The sequence below is a fragment of the Xenopus tropicalis genome, chromosome 3 (genome assembly GCF_000004195.4).
Source record: "Xenopus tropicalis strain Nigerian chromosome 3, UCB_Xtro_10.0, whole genome shotgun sequence".
Taxonomy (NCBI): Eukaryota; Metazoa; Chordata; class Amphibia; order Anura; family Pipidae; genus Xenopus; species Xenopus tropicalis.
In genome coordinates, this window is record NC_030679.2 from 79,919,374 (window position 1) to 79,943,171 (window position 23,798).

General features: G+C 36.2%; 1 protein-coding gene across 6 annotated transcripts in view; it reads right to left on the reverse strand.

The window, feature by feature from the left end:
- pclo (piccolo presynaptic cytomatrix protein) overlaps positions 1-23,798 on the reverse strand; it is a 144,544-nt gene that overhangs the window by 64,516 nt on the left and 56,230 nt on the right. For all 6 annotated transcript variants that reach the window (XM_031899033.1, XM_031899030.1, XM_031899031.1 and 3 more), the window contains exon 4: positions 8,797-9,348. In XM_031899033.1, the coding sequence (XP_031754893.1) occupies positions 8,797-9,348 (552 nt within the window). The remainder of the gene's footprint in view (positions 1-8,796; positions 9,349-23,798) is intronic.

A 23,798-nucleotide genomic window follows, 5' to 3' on the forward strand; every position in this document is an offset into this window, starting at 1 on the left:
AAGTGTAAAATGTGGTACCTAAAATCTTTAGTTTAATAGGCTGTTCAAGAGATCAGGGAATTATACTCATGTTGCCTTCTAACACCTAGGTAGGAGCATTTTTTTAAATTTGTTTTGGCAAAGCTATTGTGCTATGTCCAACATCAGACATAATTGTAAATAGCTCTCCTAACACCCTTTCTCAGTAGTTTGTCACTGCTGCTGGGCGGGTTTTGTTAAGGTTTAATCCTATTGGCTCCCTGGTGGCAGGGATAATCTACTGCTCCTTTCAATTAAATACCTGGCCACAGCTGTTTTTGGGTGAAGACACACAGAGCAATTAGTTGCGGCAAATTGTTAAAAAGTCATGTGACTAATTGGCGTGCTGCAAATCAGCACAGTAATTACTCATGGCCACTTTTACATTAGACTATTGCGGCTAAATCTCTGTGATTAGTAGTCACACCAACTAATCACCTTGTGTGTTTTTGCCCTTAGTGTTTGGCTCCCTTTGGCTACCATGAGTCTGGGTCACTACAGATTAGCAGCCCACTAAAGCTTTTGCATAAAATCAAGATTATACATGGTTGTCATGTTGCCGTTAATTCACTGAACTTTTGTTCCACAATTACAATATACACTTTGTAACAGGTAGAACAAAAAAATGTATAGTTCACAGATACATTTATTCATGTGTACAGGAATACAGAGAACAGACTTACATCACACACTATTTTACATTACATCATACTTTCCTTGTCTATGTGTTGTGGGTGTGCCATAGGAGAATTACAGATCGTAATTCTGCAGAAACATGGAAGTGATTTATCAGCTTTGATGTTTCATCTATTAATTCTTTAAAATTCTTTAAAACTTTTCCACTCAGGAAAGTTTGGATCAACACAAGAAAAGATCAAGGGACTAGGATTCCCTCTGGATTCCCCAGTCTGAATTTTGAATAATCAGTCCTAGGGAGTTTACCATTAGAATACTACATCTTGTAGAAAATGGCAGTATTAGTACAGAATATAGACAGAAACACAATAATGTCACAAACAGGACAGAAAAAATCCATTATACTGGCCTGGATACACACAAAGAATATATCTCAAGATATAATAAACAATAATAAAACAATAACAAAACCATTTAGCAAGTGTTATAGTAAAAATAATTGATCATATTTCTAGTCTTTTGGTTTGGAAAATGTGGAAAAGAAAGGTTTAAAGCTTTAGTCCAATCAATGCTTTAGTTCAGTCACTTATTATGACTTACAATAATTTTTGGTTAGTTTCCCCAACAAATTTCAATCAGTGCAGACAACTCATTAAGTAAATACTGTAGCTAGACTTCCCATTATTAAATACTAACCACAATTCAGGTGACAATTTGTGTGCCATTTAATGTAAGAAAAGATAGTTAGCATTTCACATGAATTTTGAATAGTTTTACATTTGAGCAAGATGTCTGCTATTTTCTGCAAGAGTATATTTTTTTTATAATATTACAGCAAATAAGAAATACTTAAGAGTTATGGCACAGGTACATCAGAGGGATCTTATTCTGGAAGTCAGTCACAGGAAATGTATAAATATAGGATTACACCTATTATGATACTTTCTGTTTTATGATATTCATCAATATTTGCATTTTTCAGATTGTGGTAGTATTTAAAGGGATACTGTCATGATTTTTAGGGTGTACTTTTTATTTATAAAGGACACTGTTTACATATCAAATAATTCACTCTACCATTTAAAATTTTACAAATGTATTTTTTTAAGTTGTAATATTGGTGTGTAGGCTGCCATCTCACTGCATCTATGCTTTCAAAAAGAGCCAGTGCTACACATTAGAACTGCTTGTTTCTCCTATTCTTATGTAACTGGAGGAGTCCAAAGCCAGACTTGGATTTCTTACTATTGAGTGCTATTCAGATATCTGCTGGGAGCTGCTATCTTGCTACAGCAATGCGTGATTGACGTTTATCAGAACACAGGTCACATGTATGTGGCTCCCTGAAAAATTAAGAATATGGCTAGCTCCATGTGAAATTTTAAAATTAAATATAAAAAAAACCCATTAAACATGTTTTCCAATGAGAGTATTCCTTTAAGGCTGAAAAAACCTACAAATTATTAATTATTTATGCACAGCAGAACAGCAGAAAAGAAACATACACTGTTGAGGAAAACACAACAGCCACACATTATGCAGTGCCAACTAAGATACCAATTAGCAAAATCAATGGTTTACTTATAGTTCACTTACCATTTGCAGTATACATATTTCCTATTATGTATTAAATAATCTACTTTTTTAATTTTTATGTTGAAACTGCCTATCTGTTGCTTTCTTAAGGGCCATAAGATTAGAATTATAAGAGTTTAACCAATCCTTTTGTGGATGCTGCAGTCTTATATGAGCTTTTTGGATCCTTTATGTGTGTGTTTTGTTCTACATAATTTATAAAATTAATTGTGAATCTGAGATGCATATGAAATCTATCATGACTGCACTTTGTAACTTTGATAAAATAAGCTATTGTTCAATTAATATGAATTTAAATGAATTTAATCATGCAAAGTATTTCTTAAAGGAACAGTAACACCAAAAAATGAAAGTGTTTTCAAGTAATTAAAATATAATGTACAGTTGCCCTGCACTGGTAAAACTGGTAAGTTCGCAACAGAAACGCTACTATAGTTTATATAAATGAGCTGCTATGTCAACACGGGGGCAGCCATTGAAGCTGGGAAAAAGGAGAAAAGGCACAGGCACATCGCAGATAACAGATAAGCTTTGTAGAATATAATGGGGGTTTATCTGTTATCTGCTAAGTAACCTGTGCCTTTTCTCCTGTAAATGGCTGCCCCTGTGGCTACACAGAAGCTTTACTTTTATAAACTATAGTTGTCTTTCTAAGGAAAACACACCAGTTGTACCAGTGCAGGGCAGCATTACATTATATAGTAATTACTTTTATACACTTTAATTTTTTGGTGTTACTGTCCCTTTAACAGGATATTATAATCTCAAAATGTCCCATTTTCAATAAAGCTATTTAAATTATATGTCTTTTTGATTAATTCTAGGAAGTGTTAAGTTCATAAACACAGTGCAATTGCATCTTGAATTTGATCAGGTGTTGCTTCTGTTGCCTTTCTAAACTTTTTTATTAAAGTCATTTTCTACTAAAAAAAACCTCTAAGGCCTATGGTACAGGAGAAGGACAAAATGCCCCAAATCACATCTCCTTCAGTGCATGTTGTCACCTGTGCTGGAGAGAAGAGTGAAACATTACCGGTCTTGTTGCCCATGGCAACCAATCAGCAATTAAATTTCAACAGTTAGAAAACCAAAGCAAAGCATCTGATTGGCTGCTATGAGCAACATCAACGGTAATGTTTTACTCCACTTTTTACACAGCATGATAAATATACCCCAAAATATCCCATCAGCAATTAACCTTATAAAACCTTACCCCAAGTCAATAAACCCTTGATTTCATTGATATCATCATTATGCTGAAGCACTTTTTGATTTTCTTATTACTGGCCAATTGGTCACTGGTTACACCACTTACTGAGACTGTTACACATCACTAAATAAGCACACAGGTAAAGTGTTACACAGTTTATACATTATTTTGTTTTTAAAAAAAATGCAACGCGAAAGTAATGTCAAAGCACCCTCTTTGACCTTCAAATTCAGTTTAACACAATAAAGAGCATGGGGATAGTATATGCACAAGGAGCATATAAATTGGTGGTAGCCAACATTAGATTCCACTGTAACTGAAAGATAATGTGTCCTGAAACTTGATCTAACTTATTGTTGACACAGGAGACAAAAAATATAAAGACTTCATGTGCTCAAAGAATGCTTACAGAAGAATTTTAAAAAATAATGAACATTAATTTGTGTGTACATAATTCTCTGCCTCTGGGAAAACTGACCTACTTGGGAAAACACTTTTTTCTTTATTTATACTGTACAAAAACAAGATATATGCCAATAATATGTTTCCCTGTACTTGTATACTTCCCAGCATTTCAAAAATGTAAAGTGGGACAAAAAGAAATGGTGTGTGTGGTGAAACAAAAATTTTTTTTGAGCATTCATATTTTTGGGGCCACATCCCCTAAATACCACTCCCATTTTACAAAATTTGGCAGGTTATTTAAAGTTTAAACACAGTTCTGGGGGTTTCATGTTTTTATGTGTTATTACAATTTTGCTTAAAAAAAAAAGGTAAAATTGCCCTTTAGGCTAATGCCAGACAAGGCGTAGGGTGGATATTTTCAGCAAGCGGAAAAGCGCTAGCTGAAAATTCCGCCCTATGCCTCCTACATGTGCCTGCACCTGGATGAATGAGATACGCTCGGGTGCAGGCACATGTAGCCGATATACGCATAGAAACGTGAGACTTTGCATTATCTCGTGTTTTCATGCGTGTATTGGCTACATGTGCTTGCACCCAAATTTTCAGCAAGCGCTTTTCCGCTTGCCGAAAATATCCGCCCTATGCCTTGTCTGGCATTAGCCTTAAGCTACAAGTCTCAGTTTTAAGTGCAGGTGTTGCCTGTTAAGGTGGCCATACACGGGCCGATTCTAGCTGCCCATATCAGTAGCTTATCAGCCCATGTATGGGCACTAACGACGGGCCTGCCGACCGACATTTGGCCTGAAATTGCCCAGATCTCGATCGGGCAGGTTTGAAAATTAGTCTGATCGGGGACCACATCGGCTCAGTGATGCAGTCGGGTGCCTATGGCCCCCCCAGGGCCAAACGACCGAATTAGCCTGATATCGCCCACATGTAGGTGGGGTAATCAGGAGAAGATCCGCTCGTTTGGCAACCTAGCGTGTATGGCCACCTTTAAGTATTATGGGCTCTCTGCCAAAAGGCTACATATCTAATTAATTTTATGAAACTTTGTATATTTTTTGGCGTTCAGTGCAGGAGATCAAACAGAAATGAGGGACTTTTCAGTAAGAATCTGGGACTGTGGGCTGAGCTGCTAAAATCAGGTCAGTCCTGTGAAAATCGGGACAGTTGGGAGGTATGGTGCTTGTGTGCATTTCCTTGTGTGATGGTTCCCTCAATTCATCCAATCGCATACAGGCATGTTAACTGGTTCCTGACCAATAGTGTGTGAATGTCACAGGGACCTTAGGTTGTAAGCTTCACTGGGGCTGGGGCTGGGGCTGGGGCTGGGTCTGTGACATAACAAACTGTATAAGTTGGATGAAACCATGAGATATTTCTGTTTATGCTGAAATGTACCCCCTGCCCCCTCCTACCTGTTGTAGCAAATGCATTGTGTAGGTTAATCTCATCTAGGTGTGTATTGTGTGTAGCCAGCTGGCTCTGTCTGGCCCTTCTAATGTAATTGCCCCTATTGTTAGGGCACACAAAGCCAGACCCCATAGTGACACAATACACAGTTACCCCTTGTGAGAGCAGTGCTCTGTCTGGTAAATGCAAAAGACTGAACTGGGCATGCTCACTAGGTGGCTTCCCATAGGCCCAGTGGGATTAGCTATGATTGGCCCCTCTGGAAGCTGCCTTTGGGTTGGCAGAAGGAATCAAACCCTGTTCTGCATTTACAACAGGGACTGCTCCCTTTCTGGCTGCAAAGGTGGCTGCCAAGAGTTCCAAGGAGCTTTTGTTCGTCTGGGTGTAACCTCGCTGCGGCAGGACACCCTCCCCTGCGGTTCCTTGGGATCCACCCTAGCTCTGGCAGGAAGATTCCCTCCAACTGGATTTCCCTAACCCCCGCGGAAGGACTGTTTGCCCTGGAACCAAGGTAGTGCATTTTCTGTGGAACTACCCAAAAGGAACTTTGTTTATTCCCATTGGAACTGCCTGGGGAGACTACCCAGGTAATTGTGGCCTGTCTGGGTGGGAAACCTTTGTGTATTGGGGGTTGGGCTAGGAGACTCTGCCTTTGTTCCCTGGAGACTGTGCAGAGGGGGGTTGCCCTGGGGACTCCCATAAGGAGGATTTGATGTGATTGGGACTTGTGGACCTTCCATGTGTATTGCCCTTTCCCTGTTTATCTACATTTGGTTGTAATAAACCCCTGTGAAACAACCCCTGTGGCACGTGTGGTATTTCCCTGATTGTGCTAGTGGCTCATACGTCATACGTTGTGCGACAGTGTCTGCTGTGAATTATAATACCAATAATAAAAAATATATTTTGGTATTCTCCACCCTAAGCAAAGTTCTGTAAGAAGTTATATTGCGTCTTTTAATCTTTTTATTCAGTAAAGCTTATTTAATTTCTTTAAGTAACCTTCAGTAAATAGGTTTATTTTTATAAATATATCTAAATAAAGCCAAATGTTACTGTTAGTAGTATCTGATTTTCGTGGAGAATGATTTCTGCTTTTATGTCACCATATTCTACATCTTGATTTTATGATTACTACCAACTGGAGCAGGTCTCAACTACCATGCATGTTTCAAGAAAAAAGCTAAAGCTAAAAACATACACAAGGATCATTCACTCATTGCATATATCCGATTTTAACCAATTTTCAATATCAACAGCATTCCGAAAAGTGTTTTGTGCCATTTTACCTGTATGAAAATTGCAATAAACTGGGGAACATAGTGTAATATCCATCAAACATCAATGACTTACTTATGGCTAAAGCACTGGAGTTTTATGTTGTACATTATGTTTTGGGCTTCTGTACCAGCCCAAGGCAACCACAGCCCTTTAGCAGGGAAGGTCTGTGCCTCCAAAGATGCCCCAGTAGCTCCCATCTTCTTTTCTGCTGATTCACTGCACGTGCTCTGTGCTGCTGTCAGTTACTGAGCTTAGGGACCCATGCACAATATACTGTATATATAAAATATAAATATCACAATATAAGGCTGATTAGTGAACAAAACAGATTATGAATACATGTCAGGTCTGAAATCATGTAGTTTCTTAATAGCTGTTTGGAGCACACTGAGCATATGAGTGTCACTGAAACAAAATAGAATCCAAGATGGGGAGCTCCTGTAACAACTTTGAAGGCCTGGATCATTACTACTAAAGAGATGCTTAACCTTTAGGTTCATGCAATAAGATCAGTAAATAAAAATGGCATTTCTACCCATGTTAATTTTTAGGGCTTAGCTCTTTAAGTTTATCAAAGATTAGTATATACAATAGAATAATTATGTGCACTTTTTGGTTCATATCACTATAACTTTGTTAGTCTATGCACCCACCCCCCCAAAGAGGTTTGCTACCTATTTACTAGAAACTAGAGGTCAATTGTAGTATTGTAAGCAGAGCATCATCTTTTAGTTGTTCCTAATATCATATGATGGTCACTGTTAAAGCTTTTAGGCCCAGCAGCTGATTGATATACTCCAGATTGTGTCATTTTTGTAATACATCACATGCATGAAAGCACTAATGTGTCATAAAGTACAGATCAGAATTCAACTGTAAAGGACCAGGCCAACAGTGAACTAACAATTCTGTCTTTGTTGTGCATGTTAAAGTGGGAATTTACCAGCACAAGTTTCTGTTATTTCTCTGGCCTTATTATTTGTCAAACAACCAGAGCTGGTTTAAAAAACATTGACAAGATCAATGTCTTCAAATGTGTGGATAATGAGAAATGTTTTGCTGGAATATCATGTTGTACTTCTTCATATTCAGCCAGAGACAGAACTTGAATCATTCAGTAGTTCATACACTAAGGGGCTGATTTACTTACCCACGAACGGGTCGAATGGAGTCCGATTGCGTTTTTTTCGTAATGATCGGTACTTTGCGATTTTTTCGTATGTTTTGCGATTTTTTCGGATTCTTTACGAATTTTTCGGATCCAATACGATTTTTGCGTAAAAACGCGAGTTTTCCTATCCTTTACGAAAGTTGCGTAAAAAGTTGCGCATTTTGCGTAGCGTTAAAACTTACGCGAAAAATGCGCAACTTTTCGCGTAAGTTTTAACGCTACGAAAAATGCGCAACTTTTTACGCAACTTTCGTAATGGATACGAAAAACTCGCGTTTTTACGCAAAAATCGTATTGGTAACGAAAAATTCGTATGGAATCCGAAAAAATCGCAAAACATACGAAAAAGTCGCAAAATGTTCGTTTTCAAGTCTGAACTTTTCCAATTCGGGTCGGATTCGTGGGTTAGTAAATCAGCCCCTAAATCTTAAAACCAAGACAATGCTCAGATTTCTGCACTGCTGACTAACCTGCCCTTTATCAAAGATGGCTCAGAATGTAAAATATTTTCTCCAGCACTACACAAAAACTATAGAAATGTCAGGAACATTATCTCAAGATGAATTTAGATTACAAAATATAAATCCTATACAATATTGCACTTGATGAGTTTTCTGGTATTTCCATAGGGTAAATTCAGGCAATTTTGACCTCACAAGACAGAAATGCATTTTTGAGCTGATCACCTGCATATAAACTATAACCATGTTGGCTATCATTCCCTTTCCTGAAATATGATTCTCAGGATTATGTGCTAATAAGTTTAAAGTTACTGCTGGACAGAGGATTTTCCTGCAGCTTTAAAAGTCATCATGTCTCCTAAATGGTAAAACAAGTATTAGATTCTTTCACCAGCCTTAAAATCCCTGAGTAAGCATTATCATAGAGGCTCACTAGAGGAAGTTGTATGTGTCATTCTCCCAAAACCACTTGCTTGTCATTATGTAAAAGCAGAATTTGTATATGGACTAAAAAGTGCATTTAATTAATTATCTTTTAAGATATTAGAAAGTCCATCAACATACAACAAACTAATACTAGTATAGTTGTTACTATTACTTACAGTCTTTTCTCTTCCAATGTCTTGATCGGTGACTTGACTGGTATCAGTTTTTTTCTCTTTATATATACTTTCCTCGTTTTCTTTTACTGTTTTTGCTGAAAGGTCAATCATCAAATCTGCTTTTTGTGTTATCTTTCTTTCTGAAGCCGTACTCTGTTGTTGCATTTCTTTACTTGGTATCACTGCAGTCACATCTCTATCATAGGGCTCACTTTCTCTAGTGGGCAGTCCCGCAGCTGCTGCAGGTTTTGGAACTTTAGCAACTGGCAACTTGTCTTCTGTGACTTTTGATTGCTCATTTAGTTCAGTTGAAGGCTGATCTGGTTTTGTGTCTGCATCTTTAGGAACATCTTTTTTCATTGTTTGATCATCCTTTTTTTCAACTGGTGTAAAGGGTAATGTTGCAGATTTAGGTGCTTGAGGCTTTGCTGAAACAGCATGTTTTGGTGATGACTTTGGTGTCTCTAATGAAGGTGGGATCTTGTTCCTATCCCCCAATTGTCCTGCCATTGCTCTTTGTGTTTGACAGTTTAAGCACAACCATTCTTTCACCTGTAAGGGAATATGAATAGAATTTTTAAATCTGACTTCCGGTGACATATTAAACAAAGGAGATTGAAAAACATGCTCCAATGTTGCATTATAATGATAAAAATCTTATTACAGTTGTAAAAAACTACTGTACACGATTAAAAAAGAACTTTTTATTTTATCTAAGCACAAAAACAGTACAACTCAGAAAAAAAGTGTTACACCCTCTGTAGCATGCAAGAGTTACCGTATATACTCGAGTATAAACCGATCTGAATATAAGCCGAGGTACCTAATTTTACCTAAGAAAACTGGAAAAACTTATTGACTCGAGTATAAGCCTAGGGTGGGAAATGCAGCCACTACTGCTAAGTTTCAATAATCAAAATAAATTCCAATGAAATTACATTACATGAGGCATCAGTGGGGTATGTGTTTTTAAGAAAAACAGTAAAGTAGCTCTGTAAGTGGAGAAAAGGGTCAACAAAAACAAGATGATATCAACAATGATACCTTAAGAGTACTACCCCCTTAGCTCAATCAGCAACCCAGCTAAAACACAAAGAGGTAAAATCCTTTAAAACTATATATACAGTAGTTTATATAGAATATAAAGTGCAATGTCTAGTGCAGAATGGGACAGGTGAGGATGGTAAATCAAGATGAATTTGGGAGCGGGCCAGGGCACTGGAGGGTCTGGTTGCGGGCAGCCATGACCCATTGCACCCGACTCGAGTATAAGCCGAGGGCGACTTTTTCAGCACATTTTGGGTGCTGAAAAACTAGGCTTATACTTGAGTATATACAGTAAGTCCCAAAAAATGAATACAAGTCAATAAAAATCAAAACAATTTGGAAAGGTAACCTTCCAAATTGGTAACCTTACCCTGGTAACTTGGGAGGGATGTCTTATGGCAGGGGCACCTCTGGCTGGCAAGGACACTGAATATATCTGGCTTTTATATTGTTTTACATATATTATTAGGTTATGTGCACAAACACAAACATAAGATTTGTCCTAACCATGTTTAAATAGGCTGTCTTAGCAAAAAATGCGTCCGCTAAAGCCAGGCTATGTGATATTATTGACACTGTAGGCTGTCAGAGCAAAGGTTGCTTAAATAAAAATGGTAGAGATACTCTGAACCCTAAATTGAATATTCTGATGTGCACACATCAAAACTGTAATGTGACTGAACAATGATAGAAAGATTTGTTGACTTTTGTTGTCTAATGTTTTAAGCTCATGCTACATGATACTTAGACCAACATCACACATTGTGCTACTTTCTAAACTGGTTGGATTTTGTCGAGAAACAGTGGATGTCCACACTTAATTAAAATAGTATGGATCAGACAGATTAGTGTTTTCTATTGGAGTAAACGACAAGGGACCCATTTACATTTTTTTTCCATTTTCATGGATCTTTAAATTGCGCTAAAAATAGTAGATTATGCTAATTACAAAAAAACTCAAAAAATTTTGATTCATTAAGGGAAAAAAAACAAAAACATGAAAAAAAAACTACGTGGAGCGTAGTCTGGACAAGTATCATGTATCCTTAGGATGTATACCTTAGTGGTCAAGGATCCCAAACAGCCAACTGTGGATCAGGAATAGGAACTAACCTGATACCTCTGTCTTAACTGCGGTCCTGCACTAAGGCAACTAAGATTACTTTCAGCTAATCTCTCCTGGTTGGAGCCAGAAACTGTTCTTTCTAACTAGACTAACTATCTCACTTTCCTAGAATGTGCTCTTAAGGTATTAACCTGCTCTTGATTATCCTCATTCACAGGGTGCCTGTTCCCTGACTTCACTAGAGTTAGATGTGATCTCTAGGGTACATGGTTTACTGGGGCCCTGTTGATCCCAGGCTCAGTGGAATGTCCACCTGAGTCAACAAATGCAGCAAAAGAGGAAGATCCACCCCTTCGCTAAACACTATATTAAAATGCAAAGGGAGTGGTCTACCTTTAAACCAATAAGGCACAAAATGATAATATCAAACTAGATACATGGGTCTTTGCCCAGTAACAAGGAGATATAGGAAATAGTAGGGTTTAAAGCCATAGGGACATATTAACCCTATGGGTCTCTACATGTACTTGCGTCCATGGACCTCTAATGAATTCAGTTTTTAGACCAAGTGTAAGGTTCAAATGTCATTCATGGCTTTCTACCAGACTATAGCATGCAATTTCTCTCTTATTTTTAATAAAAACAGTTGCTGCCTAGAAATAGTTTTGTAGGTATTTGTAGATCTTTAATTAAACAGTACAATCTTTAAATGAAAAAAAAAAAAATTACTTTCACTTTAACAGCATTTTAAAAAAAGAGTTGTTACTGCTTCCATTCAACTGCTGCTGATTGCATTGAAACTGTACTTACTTATTATCACTTCACAATTACCTTGATTGTATTCTCATTGTATTCTCATAACTAGAAACTAGCTTTATGAGAAAACCTCTGAAAAATGTAGTGAAATACTAATGGCTGCTAGATGAGACTATGTATGGCAGGCAGAACATGGAATTATATTGTCTATGCAGGTCCCAAGTTCAAACAAGTGCTGTATGTACCATGTTGTCACATGGTCACATGTTACTACATATATGCTGTGCATTCTGGACATTCTTATCTCATTATATTTTTTGCCAGGTGTTAAATGTTCAGTGTCTGCTTCAATTACAGAAACATTTAAAAGCACATATTTTCATATTATGTTGTATAATGGAATATTTATTTAGGAAACATACATCAGTTGTAGGTAATGAAGGCAACTTCAAGAATCTAACCTTTACACAGAGCTCTTTACCAGAAAGAAATCTGTTAAAAAATGGAACATATTTAACTTTTTAGGGGAGGGGACATCAGAAGAGGCAAAAGAGTACCATGGTGTAATTATTTGAAAATTAAAAAAAAAACCCTTAATAAAGAGCTACATCACAAGAAGGACTTTATGTATGTAATACATTAGTAATTTTGCTGTTTAATATTGACAGAAGGAAGGTAAAAGTATCAATTTTCAATTTGTTTACATGTTTTGATTTGCTTCATATCTTGGACAGTATTCAAGCTAAACACAGTGGACTTGGGAAGGAAAGTCTTGTAGAAGAAAGTTGCTATTTTTACAGACCAGGGGTAGAAAGTTGCTATTTTCTCAAAATCAGGGGTAGAAAGTTGCTATTTTCTCAAAACCAGGGGTAGAAATTAGATAAAGTTGACTACTAAGCAGATATTGACATACCTTTGTTTTGCTCAGTAAGAAAAGACAAGCACAATATGTACTGTTTTCTAAACACATTATTTGTCAGTGTACCTTAAATGAGAATGTAGCATAAAAAACATGTTTGATAAAACCTGCACTAATGGGGGATCATGGAAACTATGAAGCTGGTCCCATCTTTTCTGAACTGAACGACCATTTTATTCTGAATATTTTGAAGGTTAATTGTAATTCTTCTGTGATCATTTATGAATATCTAAACTGTAAAACATTAGCAGTTGTTCTAGGATACTGAAATGGCAGCTCATATAATCAGTACAGCACAGTAGAAACCAACTCAATTTAGAGAGGTTCTGTTTTTCTAAAATTTGTTCAGCACACAACAGTATTGCTAACAGTTACTTTCTTTTGTGTGCAAGATGTCATAAACAAAGCTATATTTCATACGGAATGTTTATACATTTCTACATTTTTATGTATTCTATTTACGCTATTTTATACTTCCCCTTCAAAAATCAAAGCTGAAAAACTACTTTAGACGAAAAATTTAGACAAAAGTTACAGGCTGGGGGTACTTACATTTCAACATTGGGTCTGTTTACACTGGAGAAGAGGCGCTTAAGAGGTGACATGATAACTATGTATTAATATATAAGGGGATCATATAATAACCTTTCTAATGTTTTATTTACCAGTAGGTCCTTCCAACGGAAATTAGAGAGGCTTCAGATGGGGTTTTTTGTCTTCCTCTGGATCAACTAGTAGTTAGGCAGGTTAGATATAGGCATTATGGTTGAACATGATGGACGTATGTCTTTTTTTCAACCCAACTTACTATGTTACTATGTTACTATGTAACACAGCACCCACACTTTTCATTCTTTTGCTTTAATATTGAACCCACACAACAGATCTTATTTATGAAAGAGTAGGTACAAGTGCTATCCTACCTCTTGCAAAGCAAAACTACATTCTTTGCCTTGTGCCTGATACAAAATATGGCAAAAGAACCAGAGCACAGCACTTAATGGCACAACCATTGAGCCATGAGTAGGGTGTACAGTATGTAAAAAGGTGTAGAGGGTATAATTAGAGAGCTAAAGGTACAGCATAAAGAGCAGTGATCCCCAACCAGTGGCTTGTGGGCATCATGTTGCTCACCACCCCCTTTAATGTTGCTTCCAGTGTCCTCAAAGTAGGTGCCCGTTTTTAGATATCTGGTGCAGTCTACATGGGGCTACCAAATAGCCTTACACTATGCTTATTTAGCATCTCGAATGAACTGTTTTCATTCTTGTGTGGCTCACCAACACTGTTTACATCTGAGTGTGGCTCACGAATAAAAAAGGTTGGGGTCCCTGGTATAGAGTCTTTCAGCTCGCGCAATCATAAAGGAAAACCTGTGTGGGTTAAGGAACTCACATGGGGATCCACACATGGGGATAGTTAAAGTTTAATTTCCCAGTATTCCCAATTTCCCTGCATGAGTTCTTTAACTGAAGCCTGAAGGCTCTCCATATTTTGTTGTTATTCATGTATTCTATGTACTCTTGTAAACTCTGTAAAACTTTTTGAACAGTACATTTACATCCATATTACAATAATTAAATGACATTTATACATTCTATGTATTTCTATATTTGCATGACATGTTCTTCATTGGCCGTATGTTGCGTTCTGCACAATAATTGCAAAATAGGCAAAACAAAATAAATGTGTCTTCAGAGAGCTGAAAGTAATAGTTTGCATCAACTACAGCAGGCTTGAGGAAAAGAAAAATTCCCAGAGCAGCTGAGTTTGAATAAGTGAACAAATACAAATATAACTATGCCCCAAAGCTAAAAGACCTATAACAAAAGCTTTTTGTATTTTCAGCCTGTTATATAATGCAGTGGCCATATCTAGAATGATAATAGCATATTGTAATATATTGGGTCACTATATTTTAAGGATTTTAAAGAAAAATATGTGCTTCAATATATGAATGTTAACCAGACAATATTAGTATAAATATAAACTTTGTAAAGTAACTTACCAATAACACCATTTATTCATTTTATCTACAAAAATAAAAGTTAAGTTGCATGGGTAAAATCTGCAATTTTAGGGCAATTTTATATTGGTGTGAAGCAATAGGCGTGAGGTGTTTATAAATATTGCAGTAATAAAAAAGGTCCTTTAGTTTTTTTCAAACACATGACCAAGTGCACGGCCTATTGCTCGCTATCTCTATCCCCCCCCCATCCATATATAATACACATGACATCACCTTGATTTGGATGATATGGCCGCAGCATATCTGCTCTTTGAACCAACCATGAATTACAAGCATGACTAGCCAGATAAATATTTAATGAATCTATTTTCTTACAGGTAAAACCACAATAATTCCACATTTTGATGCAGAATAACTCACATTTCTTTCCTATATAAAACATTACAGGAATCTCTCCCTAACATTAATAGTCTCACACAATCATGAATACTAAATGTTTGGCTTAACGTGGTCAAAAATCTATCAGGATTAAGCTTCTGAAATGATAAGTGTGCCATTGGCAAGTACATTTCGCAACCTATGCTTTTAAGAAGAAATCTACCAATGGGCTCTTTTTGCAAGATTAATACAGAAATTATATGGTTTAGTTATCCAACACACCCCTTTCTGCTTCTATTGCACATCTTCTGTGTCTTTCTCATCCCCTACTAAACAGCAGCTTACAGTAATCTATTTCGACTCATCTTGTTAGCAGTTTATGGTAACTGTATAAAAATATCAAAACATTAATAAAAAAGCTTTTAAAAATCCAATAGCGATGAGAATTTTTTTTCACCGGGCATGGATTTGCTACGGAATTCTGCATTTCGCCACTGGCAAATATTTTCACGCAATGGGTGCAAAATTTTGCAGAGGGAAAAATTTGTGGTTGTCTCAGATAAAGCTGCAGTTATGTCAAACAATTAGAGGTTGCACGTCAAAAAAGTTGTGGTCACATCAAAAAAAGTCATGTGTGTCAAAAATTGTATTTTCTGGCAAAGGAAAATGGCCCCGATTCGCTGATTACTAAAATCCAATAGTCCATTTCTCTATAATCCTAATGGCAGATATATGTAGATGCTTTCTGACTGAGTTTAAGCAAAAGTCAGTTGTTACTCTTTAAACCAGGGCATCTGGGCACTGCTGAAGTTCAGCTATTGGTATTTTTCAAAATGACAGATTAAGATAAACCTCAAAAATATAGTAACACATCCATTGGGTGGGGAGGTACAAGTCAATGAAACAATTTAAATTAAAGGTCATAGTAACTATGCACTGTGCTCTGAGTTTTGGCTCTCCAGTGGGTGTTTCACTATTTATTGTAGAAAGTCTGGGAAATTGCAATAACCGGCCAATGTTATAAGAGCTGCAAAATTAACTAGGTTTTGAGAATAGAGTATAGAGTATGGAATAAAAATGAACAAAATTATAAAAACTAACACATTTTGCTGCTAAACAAATGAACTGTAAGTTTTCAGGACAGCTTGGTTTATTCTTTAAGTAAATGGTTTAAAATGAAGCCTGAATGATGGATCACTTAAAGAAGACTTGTTGTACATGCATGTAGGTTATAAGGCATGTAGAAAAATCAGAGAACCATAAAACATAATTAGGATAAATATACTGATTGCAAACTGATTACTTTCCATTTAAATGCAATCTGTAACTGATGCAGCCCTACTAATCACATTTTTATTTGTGTGACCTATATAAACACTGCAAAATGGAATTTAAGAAGCAGAATAGTAAAACTGAAATGGTGTTTGATGACTGATGAAGATATTAAATATTTCCAAATTTTACAATGTGCTTATGTAAATGTAGAAAACATACACCATGTAAATCTATGAAATATATACTAAGGGGCACATTTACTAATCCACGAATCCGAATCCCAAATGGGAAAAAATCGGATTGGAAACTAAAATTTTGCGACTTTTTCGTCGCCGTCGAGTTTTTTTCATATTTTGCGCAATTTTTTTGTCGCCGTCACGACTTTAACGTATTTTGTGAAAATTTTTCGTCGCCGTCGAGATTTTTTCGTATTGAGCAATTGTAAACGGTGGAAAAACCAATCCGATTTTTTTGCGACGGCGACGAAAAAGTTGCGGAAAATATACGATAAAGTCATAACAGCGACTAAAAAATCGTGGGACATATGAAAAAGTCACAAAAATAACGATCATTATGAAAAAATGCGTTCGGACGCTTTCGGTCCGTTCGTGGATTAGTAAATGTGCCCCTAAATGTTTCATATGAAAGGTGTTACTACATTAAATGAGTCAGGGGTGGATGGGAATTGTCAATCAGGATTTAAACTAATAAGATTGCATAATTACTCCATAATAGTCTATATACTTGCATTCCAATATTAATGCTTTAAAACCCCCATAATATAGATCACATGTTTATAAAACTTCCTTGTAATCAAAATCTGAGCACGCATTCTATGTTTTTGTCATGACAGTTATCTCCATATGTATTTAAAACACCTTTATACGATTTGACTGGACTGCAATGCTGATAGTCATGGATATAGCCTGGGGACAAAATATAAAGCTGCAGCTGCAACTTTCGCTCTAATAGCAGCCGGTTAGGTCACACAATCCTGAGCTTCGAATAAACCTCCATGCAAAGTAGCATTTAAATCTTTTAAGTTGATTTAAAGAATAAAGCTATGTTTCCCTTTTAGAGAGGTATACTATTTTTAGCTGGCTTAGGCTTGTTACCTTGTATTAGTGACACAAAAGAAGAACTCATTCATGCAGGCTGTGAGAGCCACAATGATGCAGTGCTATTTTTTCCTTTGCTTTTTAACTTACTTCCAAAAAGCTCAAAAAAGTATAGGTGGTAAACAGTTTTTTAATTTATCAAAAAGTTTTTTACGTATACAATAAAATCACCAGTTCAGTTCTATTTTAAAGTAACTACTTACAGCAGTATTTCTTAAAAAATGGTTTAGAACCATGCAACTTATTATATTTTTTACTATGGGGAAAAAACTTCACAGGTTAAGAAATACAACTAATAAGATGAGAAATATGAATAATAACCTGCACCAGTTTTAGATCACATACAATGACTATGAACAACTTGCATTACAAATATTTCCATATACAGGATCCGTTATCCAGAATGTTTGGGACATGGGTTTTTTCAGATAAGGGATTTTTCTATAATTTAGATCCCCCATACCTTAAGGGGCTGATTTACTAACCCATGAATCCGAATGGGAAAAATTCCGATTGGAAAACGAACATTTTGCGACTTTTTCGTATTTTTTGCGATTTTTTCGCCGCCATTATGACTTTTTCGTAAATTGTCACGACTTTTTCGTAACCATTACGACTTGCACGAATTGTCGCGACTTTTTCGTATTGAGCGCTCGTAAACTGCGGGCAAAACTTTCAGACTTAGCATGATTTTGGAAGCCTCCCATAGGACTCAATGGCACTCTGCAGCTCCAACCTGGCCCAAGAAAAGTCACGATACTGAAGCTTGAATGAATCCTTAAACTTTCGTACTCGGCGTGAAGGCTACGAAAAAGTCGCGACAATTCATGCAAGTCGTAACGCTATGAAAAAGTCGCGACAATTTACGGAAAAATTGCAAAATACAGATCATTACGAAAAAAAAACGCATTCAGACACCTTCGGACCGTTCGTGGATTAGTAAATCAGCCCCTAAGGGGCTGATTTACTAACCCACGAATCCGACCCGAATTGGAAAAGTTCCGACTTGAAAACGAACATTTTGCGACTTTTTCGTATGTTTTGCGATTTTTTCGGATTCTGTACGAATTTTTCGTTACCAATACGATTTTTGCGTAAAAACGCGAGTTTTTCGTTTCCATTACGAAAGTTGCGTAAAAAGTTGCGCATTTTTCGTAGCGTTAAAACTTACACGAAAAATGCGCAACTTTTCGCGTAAGTTTTAACGCTACGAAAAATGCGCAACTTTTTACGCAACTTTCGTAATGGATAGGAAAACTTGCGTTTTTACGCAAAAATCGTATTGGTAACGAAAAATTCGTAAAGAATCCGAAAAAATCGCAAAACATACGAAAAAATCGCAAAATACCGATCATTATGAAAAAAACGCAATCGGACTCCATTCGACCCGTTCGTGGGTAAGTAAATCAGCCCCTAAGTCTGTTAAAAACTATTTATACTTTAAATAAGCCCAATAGGATTTTTTTGCCACCAATATGGATTTGTGCAGCATAGTAAGGATCAAGAATGAGGCACTGTTTTATTAATACAGATTGACCATCCTGTAATTCAGAGCTTTCTTGATATTATGTTGCTGCATACTGTAAGTTGTTTTTATACCTGTATTTGTTCATTGTTATGTAAAAGAGGATACAATCCAAGCAATAGCTACCAAAATACTATATTCATCAATGTCCTGCTTATTTTGTTAATAAGCAAGTAGCTTTGTTAGGCTTCTGATCTAATGTGAGACAGCTCCTGTTTGCTAATGGATGTACATAAAATAGGCTTTAAAGTATTATCTGCAGGTTTATTGGAATTTGTGACCTTTGGGTGACACAGTTAATTAAATGCTTAAGACTAGCTCCTCTGGTTGTATAAGTGCATCTTACTATAGTAGGTGTTCCTATGCTTTAAGTGTTATATTTATAAATGTTTCCAAAGTTTAAATACATGGATCACAAGAGAATCAACCATGTACCTTTGCTCCCTGTTGTCCATTTGAAGGGACAGCTGAATCACTAAATAGTAATAATTCTCCCCCAGAAATATAGTTTTCCCAATAAAAAAATTATACTGTAATGTGGGAGGTTCTGAATCAATATGGTATGACACACCATCTGGATCCATCTGTTCTTTCCTATATAGCCCTTGGGCTCATACATTGGAGAAACTGTTTACATAAAAACCCCAGCCTATAAAATCCAGCCCAACATGATGAATAATGAGTCATAGAAAGCAGAAAAGGCTGGAGTCCAGAATATTACACATATTAGAGTATGTACCTAATAATTATATATATATATATATATATATATATATATGAAAAAAGGAAAAATTACAAACTCCACAACATATTTCTAAAAGAGGAATGGGCATGCACCTTGCAGTATCACCAGAAACTGCGAGGTAAAGTATCTGGTGATACTGCAGAAATGGCATTAATGAAGCACAGACAAACTAAATTAATTATTAATGAATTATTATCCAAACAACAAATCATAACAGCAAACACATACACTCACACATATATATATGTGTATTTATAGTATTTATTTGTGTTTGTTATGCACTCTAGGGGGCTGATTTACTAACCCACGAATCCGACCCGAATTGGAAAAGTTCCGACTTGAAAACGAACATTTTGCGACTTTTTCGTATTTGTTGCGATTTTTTCGGCTTCTTTACGAATTTTTCGTTACCAATACGATTTTTGCGTAAAAACGCGAGTTTTTCGTAGCCATTACGAAAGTTGTGTAAAATCTGGCGATTTTTCGTAGCGTTAAAATTTGCGCAAAAAGTTGCGCTTTTTTCGTAGCGTTAAAACTTACGCAAAACTTTGCACCTTTTAAGTTTTAACGCTACGAAAAAGGCGCAACTTTTCGCGTAAGTTTTAACGCTACGAAAAAAGCGCAACTTTTTACGCAACTTTCGTAATGGCTACGAAAAACTCGCGTTTTTACGCAAAAATCGTATTGGTAACGAAAAATTCGTAAAGAAGCCGAAAAAATCGCAAAAAATACGAAAAAATCGCAAAATACCGATCATTACGAAAAAAACGCAATTGGACTCATTTCGACCCGTTCGTGGGTTAGTAAATGTGCCCCTAGGTGTGAGGATGAAGTATAATGTTTGAATGGCATGTTTCATTCACCATTGGGATTGCTCTTGCTTCTCAGTTTATGTATTGAGTCTTGTTTAGCAATTTGGACAGAATACAAATATATGCCTGAAACCTATATCTAAAGTATGAGTTGCCAGTATGGCTTGCTGTTTCACCATAAGAGATAAATCTGCCAAGATACAGGTCTTAGAAGGTATTTGAACAATATGTATAAGAAAGTATATGAACAATATGTTTTATACACATATCATACACATTACTATTGTTAAAATACTTGTAAGTCTGATTAATGTTGGCCTTGATAAACTATATAAGGTATTACTTGTGGATTATATTATTCACAACAAAAACTATGTCACAGTCAATTCTAGATTTTCTGTTTTCCCCATGTTTGTTTTAAGAACAGGTATAGGACGTATAATAAGGAATGCTTAGAACCTGGTATTTTATAAAAGTTAAAGTTGTCCATATATGGGCAGATTAAAGCTGGTGATTTGAGTCCTTTAGACTGAATCAACAGATTATCTGCTCATGTATGGGCACTCCAGTGGGCCTACCTGGCCTAAAATTGGCCAGGTGTGGTTTGGGAAGGTTTGATTTTCCGTCAGATCAGGTACCGCATCGGCTTGTTGATACTGTCCTCGGTCCAGCAGAGCCCATGTTAGTCAGTTTAATTCAATCAAATTGGCCCAATATTGCCTACCTAAGGTGCATATCAGGAAAAGATCATATAATAAGCAATGTGTGGCATTATTACTACCATAGTATTTCATCAACTCATAAATAGTAACTACAGTAGAACCCAGATTTCATAACTCCCAGGGGTCCTTGTCCAAATGTTAATCTGGGAAAGAGAAAATGCAGCTTGCATGAATGGGAGCACAAGAAAACGGTGTAAATTCCGGGAAAATGTAAAATCTGGGGATGTGAAATTGAGGTTTATACTGGTTACTTTTGATGTGTACCAGTATTCCGGTCATTTTAGTTTTGGACTGTAATGCCCATTAAAGTTTTTTTAATTTTTGGATTCATTGCACTCATTTTACAGTCCAATTCAATTGCTTTATATGTCTTTACCATTTATAAGGTATGTAAAAACTAATAGCAAAACTTAATTAAATGTAAATATCTGAACACGATACAATGTCCAGTATAATTTTAGTGATGGTTATATGTAACATATATACATGCTTGGAAACCCACAGACAGGTAATCTTATATCTAATTTTTAAACACAATGTTAATGATTGTAAATGCCAATATTACATCCTAATAAGTAAATAAGAATGCAACTGGTTTCCTGGCAACTGGCACTGTCTTTCCCTGAGGCCATTAAACCAATCAGTGGATGCATACGGATGTATCTTAAATTGTGAGCTATCTTTTAATATGCTGATTCCCATTTGTTTCAACAAAGCGTAAAAAGAAATATGAAGAAAAAACACACTATACTTTTTTTTACAGTAAGTAAACAATGAATGTGTGTTTATAATCTTAGCAATCTACAGTGGCCGATGAAGTGTGACACCTTTCCCCTTTAGCTCAAATACTGATTATTTTGTAGAATTGAACTCTCATGTTAGAGTGTAGTATCTCAGTTCTTAGGTTACTATTCACTTTCATTGTGAGCATTTCAAATGGACATTTTGATGTTTTAAAATGCTTAAGACCTGCAAATAGTATGTCAATAAAAAAATGAATGACTTGAGATTTAAAAAAAAAAAAAAAAATTCAGCAAAACAAATTACTCAACAGTTCAAAAGCGTGGTTAGCATAATACACATGCACTGCTCCAACATTTCAATATGATACCCATGAACAGGCAGGTCACTGGCCAGTTTCCAACACACATGGTGAGACATATTAACAAATGCAGAACAACAGCTTTCCTTTACCAATAGCATCAGTTCACAAGGTGCACTAGTCATATAGTCAACCATACACATCAGTCTACAAACATCAATAGCCTCAGACATTTATTTCATATAGTAATATTGGTGCGTGTATGGCCACCTTAAAAGGAAACTGCTAAACAAACACACAAATCTTACTATAAACTAGATTCAGTCTTCCATACCCTTAAATAATAAAATATGAATGGCAAGGCCATAAATCTATAAAAGTTTTACGTAAAATTTAAAAACTGTGCAAGAATTTGGGATTATATTTGCTATTTTATAGTAACCAAATGCATCCTAAGAAAAGTGAATTTCAGCCTTTTCAATGTAAATAGTAACATCTATACCAGTGTAAAATGATTGGCTTAGCACAAAGCATGTGTATAAGTCACATTAGTCTTTAGTAAGTACAGAGCTACTTTCTCTTTTAACAAATTTGCACATTATTTTTTTTCCCTTTAATATAATGAAAAATCAAGATATGTATTGAAAAAATGTGTTTTAACCCAATAACAAGTGGCTAATAAATACACTTCCCCAGTAATAACTTACTATATTATATATGACAAGTCAATAGTTGTTAACCTGCAGTGGAGGTCTAATACCATATACAGTTGAATACAAAGCAGGTAAAGTAATCCAGTGTGTTCAACTGTGCATGCAAGCAATCTCAAAGAGATCTGGAGTCTTCATAAGGGTCTTCAATGTTCTACTGTGTACAATAAATATTACTGCTGTGTATACATTGGATATAAAAAGTCTACACACCCCTGATAAATCATCTCTGAACTTTTTCCACCTTTAATGTGACCTATAAACTGTACCACTCAATAGAAAAACAAACTGAAATCTTTTAGGTGGAGGGAAGAAAACAAAAAAAACCCTAAAATAATGTGGTTGCATAAGTGTGCACACCCTTAAACTAATACTTTGTTGAAGCACCTTTTGATTTTATTACAGCACTCACTCTTCTTTGCAGAAACACTCCAAATCTGTCAGATTGCGAGGGCATCTCCTGGGCACAGCCCTCTTCAGATCACCCCACAGATTTTCAATCGGATTCAGGTCTGGGCTCTGGCTGGGCCATTCCAAAACTTTAATCTTCTTCCGGTGAAGCCATTACTTTGTTGATTTGGATGTATGCTTTGGGTCGTTGTCATGCTGAAAGATGAAGTTCCTCCTTATGTTCAGCTTTCTAGCAGAAGCCTGAAGGTTTTGTGCCAATATTGACTGGTATTTGGAACTGTTCATAATTCCCTCTATCTTAACTAAGGCCCCAGTTCCAGCTGAATAAAAACAGCCCCAAAGCATGATGCTGCCACCACCATGCTTCACTGTGGGTATGGTGTTCTTTTGGTGATGTGCAGTATTGTTTTTGCACCAAACATATTTTTTGGAATTATAGCCATAAATTCAACCTTGGTTTCATCAGATAATAACACCATAACACCTTTTCCCACATGCTTTTGGGAG